Raw genomic sequence first — 15,969 nt, 5'->3', positions numbered from 1 at the left:
CACATTAACGAATTGAATCAATTTCAGTTCTGTAGCAATACGAGTGTGTTTACTAACGACTTGATACAAAATTTGCTCACATCTGTCAAAGCTACATTTCTTATACGAAATAAGATTTGAACATTGTGTAGTTATACATTTAAGTAGTTTTGACACTTTAATGTATCAATTCATGCTAATTCAGGGTTTAAAGAACGGGCCACATGTATGGCTAATGTGTGGTCATATTAGAAACGTTTTCAATAATTTTCATGCATATCAAATGGCTTTTACTTTTCAATCTGCCTTTCACTCGAAAGGGGATATATATATAAAAAAATGAATAATGGATGTACATGTATTTCTAATGAATGACATGCAGATTTCTAACAAAAGGACATGCAGACACGTAACTATGTAAAACATGGAATGCATTTTCGGCAAGGGCCATACAAACCTTTAGTTAAAACAAGAATGCATTTCTGAACAAAAAGCTTTCAGCTGACTATATGATAGCTGGATGCTGCGTCCTGTTACCACCGAAGTCAATTAGGGTTCTTTGCTTCAGTGAAACAAGGACATGTCAGTAATGAACATTTGGTATATTTTACTGAGTAATTTATGAAAACATATTTTCCAAATCATGAAAACTTAAATTTACTGACAAAAAATGTAAGATGGAAGAACTGTTGCAATATTTCCATGGTCTTCCTGCTCCCGTTAAACATTGGTTTGTCAGTACTTTTTTTCTCTAAAATAGCACCAGACTGAAGAAAGATCGAATTTCTCCGGAAGCAAGCTTCATATTTACGTCCATACCATATTTCAAAACCATCTTTGTCAACACTACCATATGATGCTGGGAGATAAACATTAACATATGTCAGTCGTGTACAATTGTACGTGGCAGGAGGGTACTTACATCGTGATGTATCTAAACTTCAGATGTAAACCCTATGGATTGCTATATACAGATTAGCAGATGATAGACAAGAGGATGACATATTATATTTTGTAAAACTAGTGCGATGGAATGATGTGATGACGTTTTCTGTGCACATCTCTCTAGATGTTTATTTGATTGGGTAATCCGCTTATTACCTTTTACATATTAATTCATTATTACTTAACTAGGAACACGGGCGTAACATCACTCACGTGCATACCTTCCTGATTTCATCTTAAACACATCAAAACCTCTGTTACATATCAGAATAAAAGGTGACTTTATTTTGGAGATGTGATGAAAAATAACTGGAGTCGAGTGTGGGGTTGAGAGAACTTTGTACTCCTCCAGTTTGCTGACATGTTAAATATTGAGATGGATTAGGTGCGGGAAATGGAGGAGAAATGTGCTAATTTTAACACCGGAATGCGTAGTTGTACATGTATAATTTTATTTTTTGGAGCACATTAACTAGTGATGGATTGGCATGCAAGCTGATAGCTCGCAAAAAATCTCTATATTAATTTACATGTTTAAAAAAACAACCTTGTCAGTAATCTTAACAGCTCGACATAGCTGTCATACACTGACTAAATATGAAAACAATCCCAAATACATCGATATTGCATCAATTTATTTTAAACCATTGATTTCTCTTTCTGGTCGTGATTGCCATGACACATTCCAAGTAATTAGTCATAGGTGTTGTGTGAACGGTATTTTTTAGACATATATTGTTACCTTTTTGTCATATAGGATGATTGATCATTGAAGAACATGTACTGTTTAAAACACAACCTTTATACATAATGCGTATCTGGTTATGTAGTGTGTACCTGGACTTTTTGGTGTGTAGCAAACTGTTAATATGTACCTAGCTATGTTGAGCTGAGGTTACATGTAGGTGGCGTGGCTAGCTATGTTGAGCTGAGGTTACATGTAGATATGTAGGTGGTGTGGCTAGGTGTGTTGAGCTGAGGTTACAGATGGTGTGGCTAGCTGTGTTGAGCTAAGGTGACATGTAGGTGGCGTGGCTAGCTGTGTTGAGCTGAGATTACATGTAGATATGTAGATGGTGTGGCTAGCTGTATTGAGCTAAGGTTACATGTAGGTGGCGTGGCTAGCTGTGTTGAGCTGAGGTTACAGATGGTGTGGCTAGCTGTGTTGAGCTAAGGTGACATATAGGTGGCGTGGCTAGCTGTGTTGAGCTGAGGTTACATGTAGATATGTAGGTGGTGTGGCTAGGTGTGTTGAGCTGAGGTTACATGTAGATATGTAGGTGGTGTGGCTCGCTATGTTGAGCTGAGGTTACATGTAGATATGTAGGTGGTGTGGCTAGCTGTGTTGAGCTAAGGTTACATGTAGGTGGCGTGGCTAGCTGTGTTGAGCTAAGGTTACATGTAGGTGGTATGGCTAGCTGTGTTGAGCTGAGGTTACATGTAGATATGTAGATGGTGTGGCTAGCTTTGTTGAGCTGAGGTTACATGTAGATATGTAGGTGGTGTGGCTAGCTGTGTTGAGCTGAGGTTACATGTAGGTGGCGTGGCTAGCTGTGTTGAGCTGAGGTTACATGTAGATATGTAGGTGGTGTGGCTAGCTGTGTTGAGCTGAGGTTACATGTAGATATGTAGGTGGTGTGACTAGCTATGTTGAGCTGAGGTTACATGTAGATATGTAGGTGGTATGGCTAGCTATGTTGAGCTGGGGTTACATGTAGATATGTAGGTGGTGTGACTAGCTGTGTTGAGCTGAGGTTACATGTAGATATGTAGGTGGTGTGGCTAGCTTTGTTGAGCTGAGGTTACATGTAGATATGTAGGTGTTGTGGCTAGCTATGTTGAGCTGAGGTTACTTGTAGATATGTAGGTGGTGTGGCTAGCTATGTTGAGCTTAGGTTACATGTAGATATGTAGGTGGTATGGCTAGCTATGTTGAGCTGGTGTTACATGTAGATATGTAGGTGGTGTGACTAGCTGTGTTCAGCTGAGGTTACATGTAGATATGTAGGTGGTGTGGCTAGCTTTGTTGAGCTGAGGTTACATGTAGATATGTAGGTGGTGTGGCTAGCTGTGTTGATTTGCAATTAACTGTGTCGATATGTAGCTAGCTGTGGTTGTTTGTAACTAGCTAGTGATTGTTTTGTTATTGTTTATGATATTTTTAGATTACTTATTCAACAACTCAACCATATTTCTACCAAACCATTTTCAGAAGGCATGTTTGTAACAGATGGAGTTTGCTTTACCTCCAGTCCACGTCAAACTCGAATGTGATGCTTAATTCTGTGCCTGGTTCTACATTTTTTAATGTTAAACATAGTACGGGCAAAGTATATAGTACATATCATATAGAAATGAGCATAAATCACACCCTAGTGTTTGAGATAATCATGACACCCTGTTCTGAGTTGACGTCGACCGTACACTCCTCTCGAAACCCTCCTATGGATAGTGGATCTACTCCAGACAACACAAGATTTACACATCGTCCCTACCTACATTCCATGTGCTACTCCCAAACCAGACCTCATAACTAACGAAATTCTGTTTTATTTCATTCGATAGATTCACGATTAAGTTTAAAAGCACAAATATTGACTCTTTCCGGTGGAACGTAGATCGTCACGATATTCTGCAGAATTGATGTTCCCATCCCGTAACAGCGTATCTCGCACAGATTGCCAGCAGTGATACAGGCGAGTAGCTTTTTCTACTGGGAAGTCGTGCTGTTTTTAGGGCAGACATTTTATTATTTGTGATATTAAATTCCTTTTCAGAGTATTTCCTCATCCGAAAAATTTCATTTTCATCTATGTGCAATGAATTTAGATTTATGATTTTTAGATTAATGATATACATTCATTCGAGCGGTATGTGTGTGTGCCTTTCTGTGTCTTCACACATATATTCAGAAATAACGGCTGCACTTAAAAAGGGGGTATTTACATACACAAGCTTTGTTTTGTTGATATCCACTTGTCAACTAATCGAATATGATGTTAAAATGACGTTTAACCCGCGAAAAAAATATCAATTTATTATTGTGTCAAATATTATTTTTTTAATTAAAAAAAATACTGAATCACCTTAGTGTTAAAATCGGTCCGTTTGTTTGAACTTTTCATAAGTGCAAAGTTATTAGTGCTAAGTCAGGCATTTCGGCTTAAAAGAAACTGTGACAAAGATCTTGTTAAAATCTTGAAATACCTCCATAAGTTAAACACAGGGGATGGACAGACATATATACACACGAAATATGCGATTAAATGTAAAAGATCTAAAAGCAATAGTAATAAAATAAACTTTGATTATTTCAAAATGTATTTGGGTTATTTTGGACCGACATTTGTTGTGCGAATTACTTTTTTTGTATAAATTCTAACCAATTAAGAACAGAAAAAGGAATGTCATTGATACGCCTAATCAAGATAATAATGTAAATGTGATTTCCTGTTTATAGCTGTGGGTTAACTTACACTATGTTTAAAGTTTTACACCACATTGGTCAGTCAAGCTCGTAAAGTCTTAACTAGTTGTTTATCCACATTTAAGCAACGACATTCTCTAGAACAAAATAAAAGTGAAGTTACAGTTTAAATTGATATATATTATATATATTCTTGCATTAAATTTGAACTATGGATTAGGCACACTTTATTACAACCGACCAACGCCTTCTCCCTTCATGTTTTCGAGTTATGTTTCCGTTGAAAACGCGTTATTTTGTTAATTGTCGGAACCGACAAAACGTCTCACTGACAAACGTATTAAAACAACAGGGTTAAGGAAATTCCTAGGACTACAAGTGTGACAATTTGTTCTAGGTCTAATGTTGACATTAGCGCCACATAGTCGTGTGTTTGTCTCCCTAGTTTAGTATATTGACATATGTTCAGGAGAAGTCACAAATTAATAGGCGGGTAAACACTCGATGACCTCTCAGTAAACATACTCTCGCTCTCACAAACTATTTTCCGGAATTCTACACTTTCCGGCAGTTGGTTCCCTTAATTATTGACACATTCGTTTAGGTTTCACTTTAAAGACTTAATTCTTTCGCCTATTTGACGATCGAGTTCTCACTGCGCCTATGATAAGTTGTGCTAACACTAAATACACGTATAGGTATTACACTTCCACTAGCTTGTTATATATGTTTGACTCAGTTTAGAACAAGGTACATGTAAACTACAGTTTTACCTGCTAAATATCATGTTCTTTCTAAACCAACTCATGTTAACAAATCACTGACGACAAATTGATAAAGATTTCAACCACGTTACATTTAATCAATAAGGTGATTGTGCTCTGGAGTTATGTTACGTTTAGAGTTGCCGAGATTCCTTTCATGACCAAACCTTTCAAAGTATCTCCAGCTTACTGTCATGTTAAAACCAGGTTTTCTTCCTAAATAATGTTCCGCGATATATAGTTCACATATATGCTAAAGTAAAAACTTTTTTTTTTAAATAGCTAATACGTTAAAACAAAGTTTTGGAGACATTGCTAAACATGTAAAATAGATCGTTGTAACTGTATCAAGCTGACAATTTTTTTACTACTCCGACGTAACGGCAGCTCATGATTAAAATCATCAGCACATATTTTTCACCCATAGTTTAAATATCTATTAAGAAAGCATGAATTAACAAAATGAAAAGAAACAAACTCTCTCGCCAAATTAAACATCACAGGTCTCAGGTCCGAGGCACTGTAGACGGCGAACTCCACTTTTTAATGTTTGCATGAGCGACACGATTCTGATTATGCAGAAGCGACACATTCCAGGGGAACATTGTAAAACAGGGATAAGACAACCCGAACGGTCAATCGGTGCATTTTTACCAGATATAGAAAGGTTTTGTAAAAAAAAAGTGAAATAGAAAGACAAATATCTTTTTGAATATCTTTCTGTTATGTATGATTACACAAAAATGCTTTTTAAACATCTCAGATTACCTGATATTCTGTCATAATTGATTTCACGAAATGCATGGGTTTTGTATGTTGATTTTGAATGCATTTCAATAAAGAAAAATGTATATCTTTATCTTAAAATGCCAATAAAACAATCACAGGATAGTTACAGATAAATCATCCCTATGTTTAGGTCCAAAGGATGATCTCTAAATCGTTTGGACAGTTGTGTGCGAGATCGGCTGATGAGTGCCTATGTGCTCGTTTCGAAGTAATTATCGACAGTACGGTTTTTAGTCACGAATGTGTGAAAGTCCGCAACCCTTGTTCTGCCACAGATCGATGAGAAATAAAACTGCTCGTTAGCAATGCTCTATGACATGGCTTCCTTACACTCCTTAACCATATGCTTGGGTACTTGTCGTTCGATCTTTGACTACACATCTTCTAGTAATACAGAATGGTAAGTCGAGCTTTGGCACAGTTGCATGCTACGGGTGTTTTGAGTATTTAAAGTAGTGCTTCGGTTGATTCTACCATTGATAAAGATTCGTTTCCGAACATTAACCGATACGACTTAGCTAGTTGTTATTCCAGTTGTTCCGTGACATAAAACCTATCTGAGTCGCAGAGGCGACAGTCTCCAGCCCAAAATATCAATCTCTTTCTCAACTATGTCCTGATCTGTAAAGATAACTAATTCTCCTTTTCGAAAATCGGTCTGTCTCTGCCGATAACTATATCCTACACTACACTGGAAATAAGAGCCTGTTCGTTTAACGTAAGTTCCCCGTCTCTGGCAAAGCCGATTTAGAAATAGGCGGTATGGAGAAAGGCTGTTTCTGGAGATTAATCCTGTAACAAGGGGACACGCACCTGTTTGAATGTATTTCGGGGATTACACAAAATCACGAGCTCAAACTCCTAATCTCACGTATAACAATACTCTTATGTTTTATATCATGTGTATTGTAAAAGGTATCATAGAGATTTAGTGTCAACAATGAAGGGACATTTGTTGAGTCCACAGCTGGTCAAGAACTAGTGACCAGTAAAGCACAACTGACCACAACTTTAAATCGGCCTGTTTGAAAATTAAACCTATATTTGTCTGTAGAATATCGTGTTTTACAAAGCGTTACAATAATTATATTTCAACAAAGGCAATGCCGATAACAACTGCCTTTGCACCTGGTCAGGTAGGCTGAAATAGGTTTTGTAATCATAGCTGTAGGAAAATGATAAACTACATTTGGTAATTATGAAATTATAAGAACAATTGAAACACAATTTTGCTCAAGTGTTATTTATGAAAGTAAACACGTTTCTGTATATCCTGTAATACAGGTTCAACTACATGTACCAAATATAAACAGTAGCATTTCAAATATTTACATGTCAGTTTCCTGTGTCTGCATACCTGGCGAATAACCAGACTTATATCTAAATTATGTGTTTTAAATGTGTTTATAATTGTTTACAAACCACCATCAAGAGCCAGGGAGTATTGCCACAAATGGTGCAGGATTTGCGTGAAACCAGAGCTTCTCTTACATGCATGCCGAGGTGATCAGTGAACTGTGTGTACATGTATGTGGTAGTAAATCAATACAGGATAGATGCACTTTAAATGCAATGCTAATTTAAGCACTGAAAATTAGCGGGGAATGTGTAATAGATAAACAAGTGATAATTCACAGCGGACTCAAGTCTTTTGCATTGAAGACGAAAGTTATAAATCGTACTACTGGCTAGAGAGAACATGTTTTGATTTATTATTCTCTGGCTGATAATCATAAAAAAGATATATTTATTTATTAAAAACTATACTGCACGCAAAAGCAATCTTAGTTTTACGTCAGCTAAATGTTTCTTCTTATCTTTTAAGAAATTTTGAATATGCTAAAATGTGGAAAAGTGAGGTGAATGACTGTGAGAGACTTCAGTGTACGTAAATAAAACCATCTTATCTATACAACAATACAAATCCAGATGTTGAAATCAGTAAACAGGAAGAAAAAATATCTCAAGACAAATCTACTCTGTGCTGTATATCAAAAGAAACCTAGCTCTTATAATGGAGATCAACGTCTTTGTATATTGAAACAATACGAACCCAGCTCTTGAGATTGACATAAGCGGCACGTGCTTACGAGAATAACGAACGCATGCCAGCATACCCTCGAACCCACATGACAGTTAAGTGACACCACGTAGTGTTGAAGTGCTTTGCATAGAAATCGTGGTTTGGATTGAGCACTGTTGCGACGCCACAATGTTTCCGACTACAAGCTCAAAACGCATATGGACGTAAGCCTAAGGCTATGTGGACTACACAGGAGGAGAAGGACCAATGGTTAAAGCAACTTGTGGTACAGTAACCTCGGCAGTCTGACATGCTTAAACACAAGGTGGCGAACATTCTGAATAAAAAATAAGTTTATGTTTTAAAGTTTGAACTTACAAAACCATTTCTGTTTGTATTAAATATAATCACCCAACGGTTAACAAAAACACCACGTGGAGATGCGACTTTATTGTTTGAAATGGTATCATGTATTTCTTGTCAAGTTGCAGACCATTCATGCCCCAGAGATTGAAGATGGCGGCACACAGCGTTACCGTTAACCCGGAATATTGCGTGCGAGTATAGTAGATACTATGATTACGTTACCACCTTGGCAAGGCTTCATTGCTGTTAAGTAGAACTAGAGGGGAATTAGCGTTGTCGTGGTTTTGACATATAATCGTTAGTGGTATTTGTTGGGTCTGTTCCTACTTAATGAATAAAGGCGAATGAGAGAAAATGGTATTACATATGGTGATAGAAACGGACATTTTGCAGTGATGTAAGGGGCATTGGACATTTGCAACAGTATAAGGGACTTTGCCCGAGAGGAGCCATACGTATTCATTAATTAATGGCTGCAGGCAAACCCATTGATGTTGGTACAGACATTTTAGAGTGCATATAAATGTTTGTTTCTTTCTGCTGCAAAGCCGTTAAACATATCTAAAGAGGAAACAGTTTTACTTTGATCTAGTAATGCTGTACAAGATAAAACACATCTTAATCTATTATCGGAAATGTCATTACCACATACATCTTAGGATGAACTATATAACAATCATATTGAAGATGTTTATATGCTGTGGTTCACAATCTTGCGTGAAACTTAGATTATAATAATTGATGTATTATCTATTAATTTTGTTAAATTCAAAACTTATGAACTTTTCTGTGTCTTTACATAAATGCGCATTTACAACTTATATAACTTATATAACGGATATCAGCGCGCATCAATTACATCGCACTCCTTGTGAGAACTGGTTGTCGTTACAGCAAGACGATTTGTATTTTATGGACTGCAAGGGAATCGCAATATGGATGTTTTATCCAATGAAGAACATTAAAGTCGATTCGTGCAGAGATGATGGGATACACACTGCCATCTGTTCTGAGTGCATTCGCCGAGAAAACATTGATACAACAAGCACGCTTTACGCCATGATGTAAGCGATATTGAACTCAATATGTTTTATAGTTACATAAGAGACAACAAAGTGAATAATATCCGTTTACAGCTTGATGGTGCCAAGCATGTCTGTGACAACTTGTCAAAACAGATTATGTGTATTAATATAGAACACCGTGAACGATTGACGATGGTGGTAGATCCCATTATCGTTTTACGTGGTGATTTATAATATTAGCTTAAATCTACAAGATTCCCAGCTGGTTTATAATATTATCATGAATCAGGCATGTTTTACCGCAAACGAGAACTATATCCGCCAACTCATCAATGCTTTAAGCGACAAAAGATTAAGTAAATCATGAACAGCAATATAAAACCATCATCAATTTATGTTGTTTCACCGAATCAAAGCCATGAAGTGCGTCTAGTAATTTAGATATTTGCTGTGGTGTAAAGGGCTTTCGTATGTCACAGCAAGAAATTAAATAAGAACAGACCGGAGATTTATTGCAGGACTTCGCTGTGGTGTAAGAAGCAATTGAATTGAAGGGAGTGAGAAAATCCCCATATTGATGTTCAGGATCTTTATACGAGATGACATAGTGCTGAGATAGCCATCGTCTGGAGCTATAAAACAGGCGATATTACGATTGCTATTTGATTAATGGTGGACAGAAAGCATGAAGTCCATAGAGACACAGAATTTACATGCATGTGTAAAGTGTGCAATCCAAGCAGGACCGCTTTGTTGGATATGTACAGTGTACATCAACCATGATTTGTGTATATGCCTGCCACGCCATATCAGGTTTAATACAAGTATTTCACTTTATAGGGAAAATATAAGTTGTCTCGTTAGGACAACCGTTAACAAAATTGTTACTAGTTTTTGTTTATATACAAACTTATATATCGGTAAATATACCTGGCACCGAAAAAACAATCACTTAACTCTGAAATGAGTTAGGCTATCACACTATAGGTTGTTGGCAACCCGGCTGCTATATCAACAATGAAATGTCTCTTTGTAGTGTGTAAATACCATTTTACAAATTAAACCGTGTTTACGCAACACAGCACCTATCTAGACGGTATTGTTATTCTGGCTAATGAAACTCTATCTGTTTGCTGTTCCTCAAGCAAATATCGTTTGTCTGCTGCTTGTATACCAAACTCAATTGTTGATTGTAGTGGTCTCCACATTACTGTGCCAATAGTAAATTAAGAGAGAACCAGACCAAACAGCGTTCTGGCTGCTCAGCACGCCGCTATGTCATTAACTTGTATCTAATAAGCAGTCTAGGTAGCTAGCTGGAGATGCATTTACCAGGATTAAATGCAATATCTGTTCGTGTGAAGAAAGCAGAAATAGCATAAAGTACATTACAAAATAGTATTCCGAATTATAACGCAACAGGAAGCAGAGACATACATTCGTTTGCAAAAGACGATTTGCATATTTCTTATAAATTCTCAATAGAAGTTATAACAATTCAGATTTTACAATTATTACTTCCAGCAAAACATCAAGGCATTGCATATAATTTAAAGTTTTTGTATTATTATTATGTAAGAATCTTACGTATAATCATCAAATGCAAACAACTTAAGAATGTAGAATAAATGGAAATGTAAATCTTCCAGCAGACAACAGAGATACGGATATGTCGGCTATAGCGCGTGGTTGTTGTTACTAGAAGATGGAGCATTAATAACGTAAGATAGCTTGTTCAGGAGAGTTGATATGATCGTCAAGAACAACAGTTGTATACTCATTCACAAAAGAGTCGGTGGAATTTCAAGGAGACGTATCGGTAGCCAGGCATTCCGACCAGACGTGATGTGCATATAGAAGAGTGATTATTTTGAAATGAAGCCCTCCTTCCTGAATAAAACAACAACAGGACAACACACGACAGCAGTGTTCTGAGAAGTTAATGTGTGAAACGCTTCTGGATACCGACGTAACTAGAGAAATGAAGACAAAACTAAAATGATGTTCACCTTCCAGTAGATATAATACAAACAATCGAAAAGGGATAAAGAGCGCACATATAATCTATACAGTAACCATAAAAGTGATTAATCTAAAAGCAAAAAGCAAAAAGCAAAAATAACTATTAAATAAAAATGTGCAACATTGTTGCCTTTATGCAACGTGAAATGTTTGACATGTAGAGTTAATTACTGCCTATGAAAGGATGAAACCTTAGTTGTATATTTGGCAATGTATTTAACGTTATATTCTTAAGCAAAAGCAACAGAAGAATTTTAGAAGATTTGTATAAAACAACTTGATTGACTGACTAGGTCAAAATATGAATATATGATCATTGACAAACGTAATTGCTTGTGTCAGTTGAAACATTGTAGAGCTATGTCACTAAAGCCGATTTGCTATCTTGTGAAGCAAAAAAAGAGTGCAATGCACAGGGCTATGTAACAATTTAGTAGACTCTGTCTTTATGTCACCACTCCTGACGGCACGGAGACAGGATATTCACTTACGTGTGATATAGCTCACACCCTTGCCACATAGTTTGTGTTTTATAACACAAATTTAAAACGGCACCATTTCAGGATTCCATTGGGTTTCACTCCAGTAGTATGTTATGTGTTCAGCTTAATTGTATTTGATTCAATGTTTACTATGTTGAGCATAGCAGATGACGCTGATGAAAAGGTTAATATTCGGTTCCACGCGAGCTGTTTATTAAGAGCTAGAAGAGAGTGCATGCTAATGGACGTTTTTCCTGATCTGTAACTTAGTATTATTTTACAAGCCAGATTGTTTCTAATGCATTTTGTGTTAAAATTATGCATGTGTTTAGGCTAAAGTCATAAAGTGCACATGCAGTTAGCAGCATTGAGGATATAAGATCACACTTCCTAGTGAACCACTTTCCTATAAACTCTATCTTTTACTTTAATTTCTTTATGAAATATTAAAAAAACAAAAATGGTGATTGTTTTCTTCTGGTATGCTGACATTGATATACGAGTCTTTAAACATCATCCTCGAAGACTGGATAGTGTTTTCCATGACGACTCCGGGGAGATTTGATACACGATCACTTACATGATCTGCATCCTTACAGCCTCACAGGAGCGTGGTTAGATGTTTGTTAGTTAAGTACATTGTACTCGGTGTAACACATCCACATCGCGAGGTATCACATAGCAGCAGAAGTACTAGCATACCGGTATTATTTTATCGTATTAGCAAACTAGCATTAACGGGGTTCCACTAGGCGGTATGTCGCTGATGTGTGCTCTATCATCTAAACACATCAGATCTAGTCGCATAATATTTAATAGAAAAAAATAAACATTGTTTTTTTTCCCTCCAATTGAATAAGGATTAAAGGAGAATATCTGAAATTGATTAGTTTTATATCCCATTTAGTCCACATTTCTGACACCAACTTATCCATATTCTGTTGGGTTTTTATTTCGTCATGTTTATTTATTTTATTATTTTCTGTTGCAATTGTTATGATTTAGTACTTTTGTTTTAGCTCCTTCCATTATTCAATTTTCTTTTTCTTCGCCCTGAAACTTACGTCGCCGTATTAACAACTGTTTAATAGCAATGGTTAGTTTATTCGTGACTTTAGCCGACACCATTTGAATGGCGATTGATTCATAGATGTTGCACTGTTTCCCAGTAACAATGAGTCTGGGAGGATGCTCCAATGAATAATGTACTATGAATGCCATTGCATCAATGGTTCGTCAGATAAAGGAACGCTACCTATCCTGTTTCTGTCATACCCACTGTTAATATCGAATGGCATAGGCTGTTATGATAACATAACTGCTGCATCCTACCAAGGACCCATATATACAAATTACATATAGTAGTATATATACAAGATGGACATAGTCGGAATCTGTCCATATCTATATCTGTGGGTGGAGTCGCTTAGGCTTTCAAAATCCGGCAGAAAAAAATACTGATTACTTTAAAAATAGGATACGACGCTCACATTATTAAACACTATCAGGTAAAACTATTCAGTGAGTAACATAAAATGTCGTTAATACCATCCAATGCACAACGGCAGGTCACACACAGATCTATTGACAGGAACAATGTTCGAAACATAACTGAATTTTAAAACCGAATCCATCATTTCCTAAGCTGAATTGGCTTCTATACACAACTCACAAAATACATAGGCAAAGTTAACAAAAATGTAATGATAAGCATGTCACAAACACAAAAAGGCGGAAACTGCACTTAACGTGCCTCAGCCCTAATAACAATGATATTATTATCACAGAGATCCACTGTAGATTTTTATCGCCAGCCTTGAACACGGGGGCTCATTCTAATGCCTTATTTGTATTCGTAGCCTAAAACTGACAAAGATAAAGTCGAACCATAAATGAAAATGGGTAAAATTTACGACTTTCAATAAAATTGCAGTGTTATCCCCGCCCTTTGAGTGAGGCCATCAATCTCCTATCGATATGTTTATAGAAGCAGACAACATGCTGTTGCTCATCTATCATGTCTTTCAAACAGAACAAGACGACACTATACATCTAGAGGATATCATTACAGCAAACCGATGTAAACGCTGCATCCACCAGACATATTTTGGTATCATTGTATAAACGAACATAAAAAAGCAACAGGATCAATATACGTGCAGCTAAATATAAAAAAGAATATTCCTTGAATTTTTCCAACCTGCATATCTTTAGCCCTGACTGCATAGATTGACATTCGAACGCTGGTCTGATATTATGAGGATATATACGATGGTGGCATAGAATCTGATCGAACGCTGGTCTGATATCATGAGGATAAATACGATGGTGGCATAGAATCTGATCGAACGCTGGTCTAATATTATGAGGATATATACGATGGTGGCATAGAATCTGATGTAACACAAGCAGTTAAACGATTATAAAATATCGCTTTAGAAGGGAAACAAGTATCATTAATGATGACACGCGCACATTGCAACCTTTATAAATGGAGTAGGGTTCATCAATATTCATATTATTTTTTCCATAGTTGGAATGGAAAATAACGTATGCATGGTTTTTTTCGATAAGCATGTTATTAAAAGGACACGGCGGATATTATGGTTTCCAATGTCAAATTAAAATTCGGAAAAAATATCTTTTATTTGTCTGAAAATAGCACGTTACGTATTGGGCGTATATTTTTTCAGGTTTTCTGTTCTATGGTTTGAAATAGAAATAAATGATACAATCATTTTGTTCACCCGAAAAGAAATACATGTACGCAATTCTGTCATTAAAAAGACAGCAACGCAATCAAACCTCAGGCGGAGTTATTTCACTTACAAAAGTCAACACGACAGAAGCAGAAAAGTAACTCTTTAGAGTTTTGCTTCTAGAATTAGCGCTTTGCAAATTGATCTACGTTGCATCGGTAATATCGATTCAACACCAAACCTACACCTGTATGGTTGTGCTGTAGTTTTCGTACAAATACTTGTGAAGCCATATCAGAGTTGAGTGTATTGTAATGTTGGAGCAGACGACATTCTTCACCTTATGTAACCAGGAAAACTACCACGGGATTGATGAGACACATAAAACTACACAGAACAGTAGAATTGAATAACACAGAGATGTATTGTGCAATTATTCATATTGTGGTTAGTGAATATTGAATTTGAGGAGCAGCAACGTATGTATCCTATAGTGAAACATTTAAAATATTTGTAAAATTCTCTTATAAAGACATAGTTAAATGTAAAAGCTGTTCGTAAATGTAATTTTTTGACATACGTACCTCAAACATGAATGGCAGAATGACGAGAGAATAGATCCACGATGTCGCCATGGTAGCAGTTTAGGCCAGTCAAATTCTACACACAAAAACACGCCACATACTGTCACACACTAAAACGTAAATCCAAAAACGAAATAAAAATCACATTTTAGCAAAATTTGCTACATTTTGTTAAATCATCTGAATACCGTATGCACCACTAGGAATGATTTCATCCAATTTGGTGAGTGGAGAATATAACGTGATGACTTGCAATGCCTTTCACTTTTTACGTCCAAAATTCTGTCGTTTTGCCTCACACTGAGGTTCTGCTCTCTGTAATACCCTGAACCGATCGCTCCACTGCAATGCTATCCGCGCCTACGGTATCTTGTTTTCCACACACCACAGGTAACTCTCCAAACGTACGTAAAGGTATATTACTGGTGTAAATGTATTGGCTACACAGTATACTGGTGGGCCTTAGTTTGTGTATATACACCTGTAGCGTACCTGTACACCTTCTCGGAGCTCCTAGCGGACTGATACACTAACCCACTACTACGTCTACCTTATATTCATTAGACGCCAGCCACCACATTTACTACTCTTGCACTACAAACTTATTATTTTTTACAGGATTTTTTTCAAAATCTTTATCAATAGAAAAGAACAAACTATACATTTAAGTTCTTAAAGTTATAGTGAATGGATGAAAGTTAAGGAAAGGGGTCAAAGGGTACAGGTAAAAGGTGAGGCGCATCCTCCAATAGAAAACGACTAGACAGTTGTTGGTTTTTCTGTCTTGACGTTATATGAGGTGGGTTGGCCACTTTCATAATACAGGACTATGTTAAACGCCACTTACGAGCTTACCGGATGGAT

At 36.6% G+C, this 15,969-nt stretch overlaps 1 protein-coding gene across 1 annotated transcript in view; it reads right to left on the bottom strand.

The window, feature by feature from the left end:
- LOC110448027 (chromatin assembly factor 1 subunit A-A-like) overlaps positions 1-15,753 on the bottom strand; it is a 57,520-nt gene extending 41,767 nt beyond the window's left edge. Inside the window, exon 1 of the mRNA XM_021494059.1 lies at positions 15,106-15,753. Within this exon, the coding sequence (XP_021349734.1) occupies positions 15,106-15,156 (51 nt within the window). The 5' untranslated portion in view covers positions 15,157-15,753. The remainder of the gene's footprint in view (positions 1-15,105) is intronic.
- Between the last annotated feature and the right edge of the window lie 216 nt (positions 15,754-15,969).

Source organism: Mizuhopecten yessoensis, unplaced genomic scaffold (genome assembly GCF_002113885.1).
Source record: "Mizuhopecten yessoensis strain PY_sf001 unplaced genomic scaffold, ASM211388v2 scaffold3799, whole genome shotgun sequence".
Classification (NCBI taxonomy): domain Eukaryota; kingdom Metazoa; phylum Mollusca; class Bivalvia; order Pectinida; family Pectinidae; genus Mizuhopecten; species Mizuhopecten yessoensis.
Note: the sequence above shows the minus strand (reverse complement) of the source record. Positions and strands in the feature narration are given on the sequence as shown.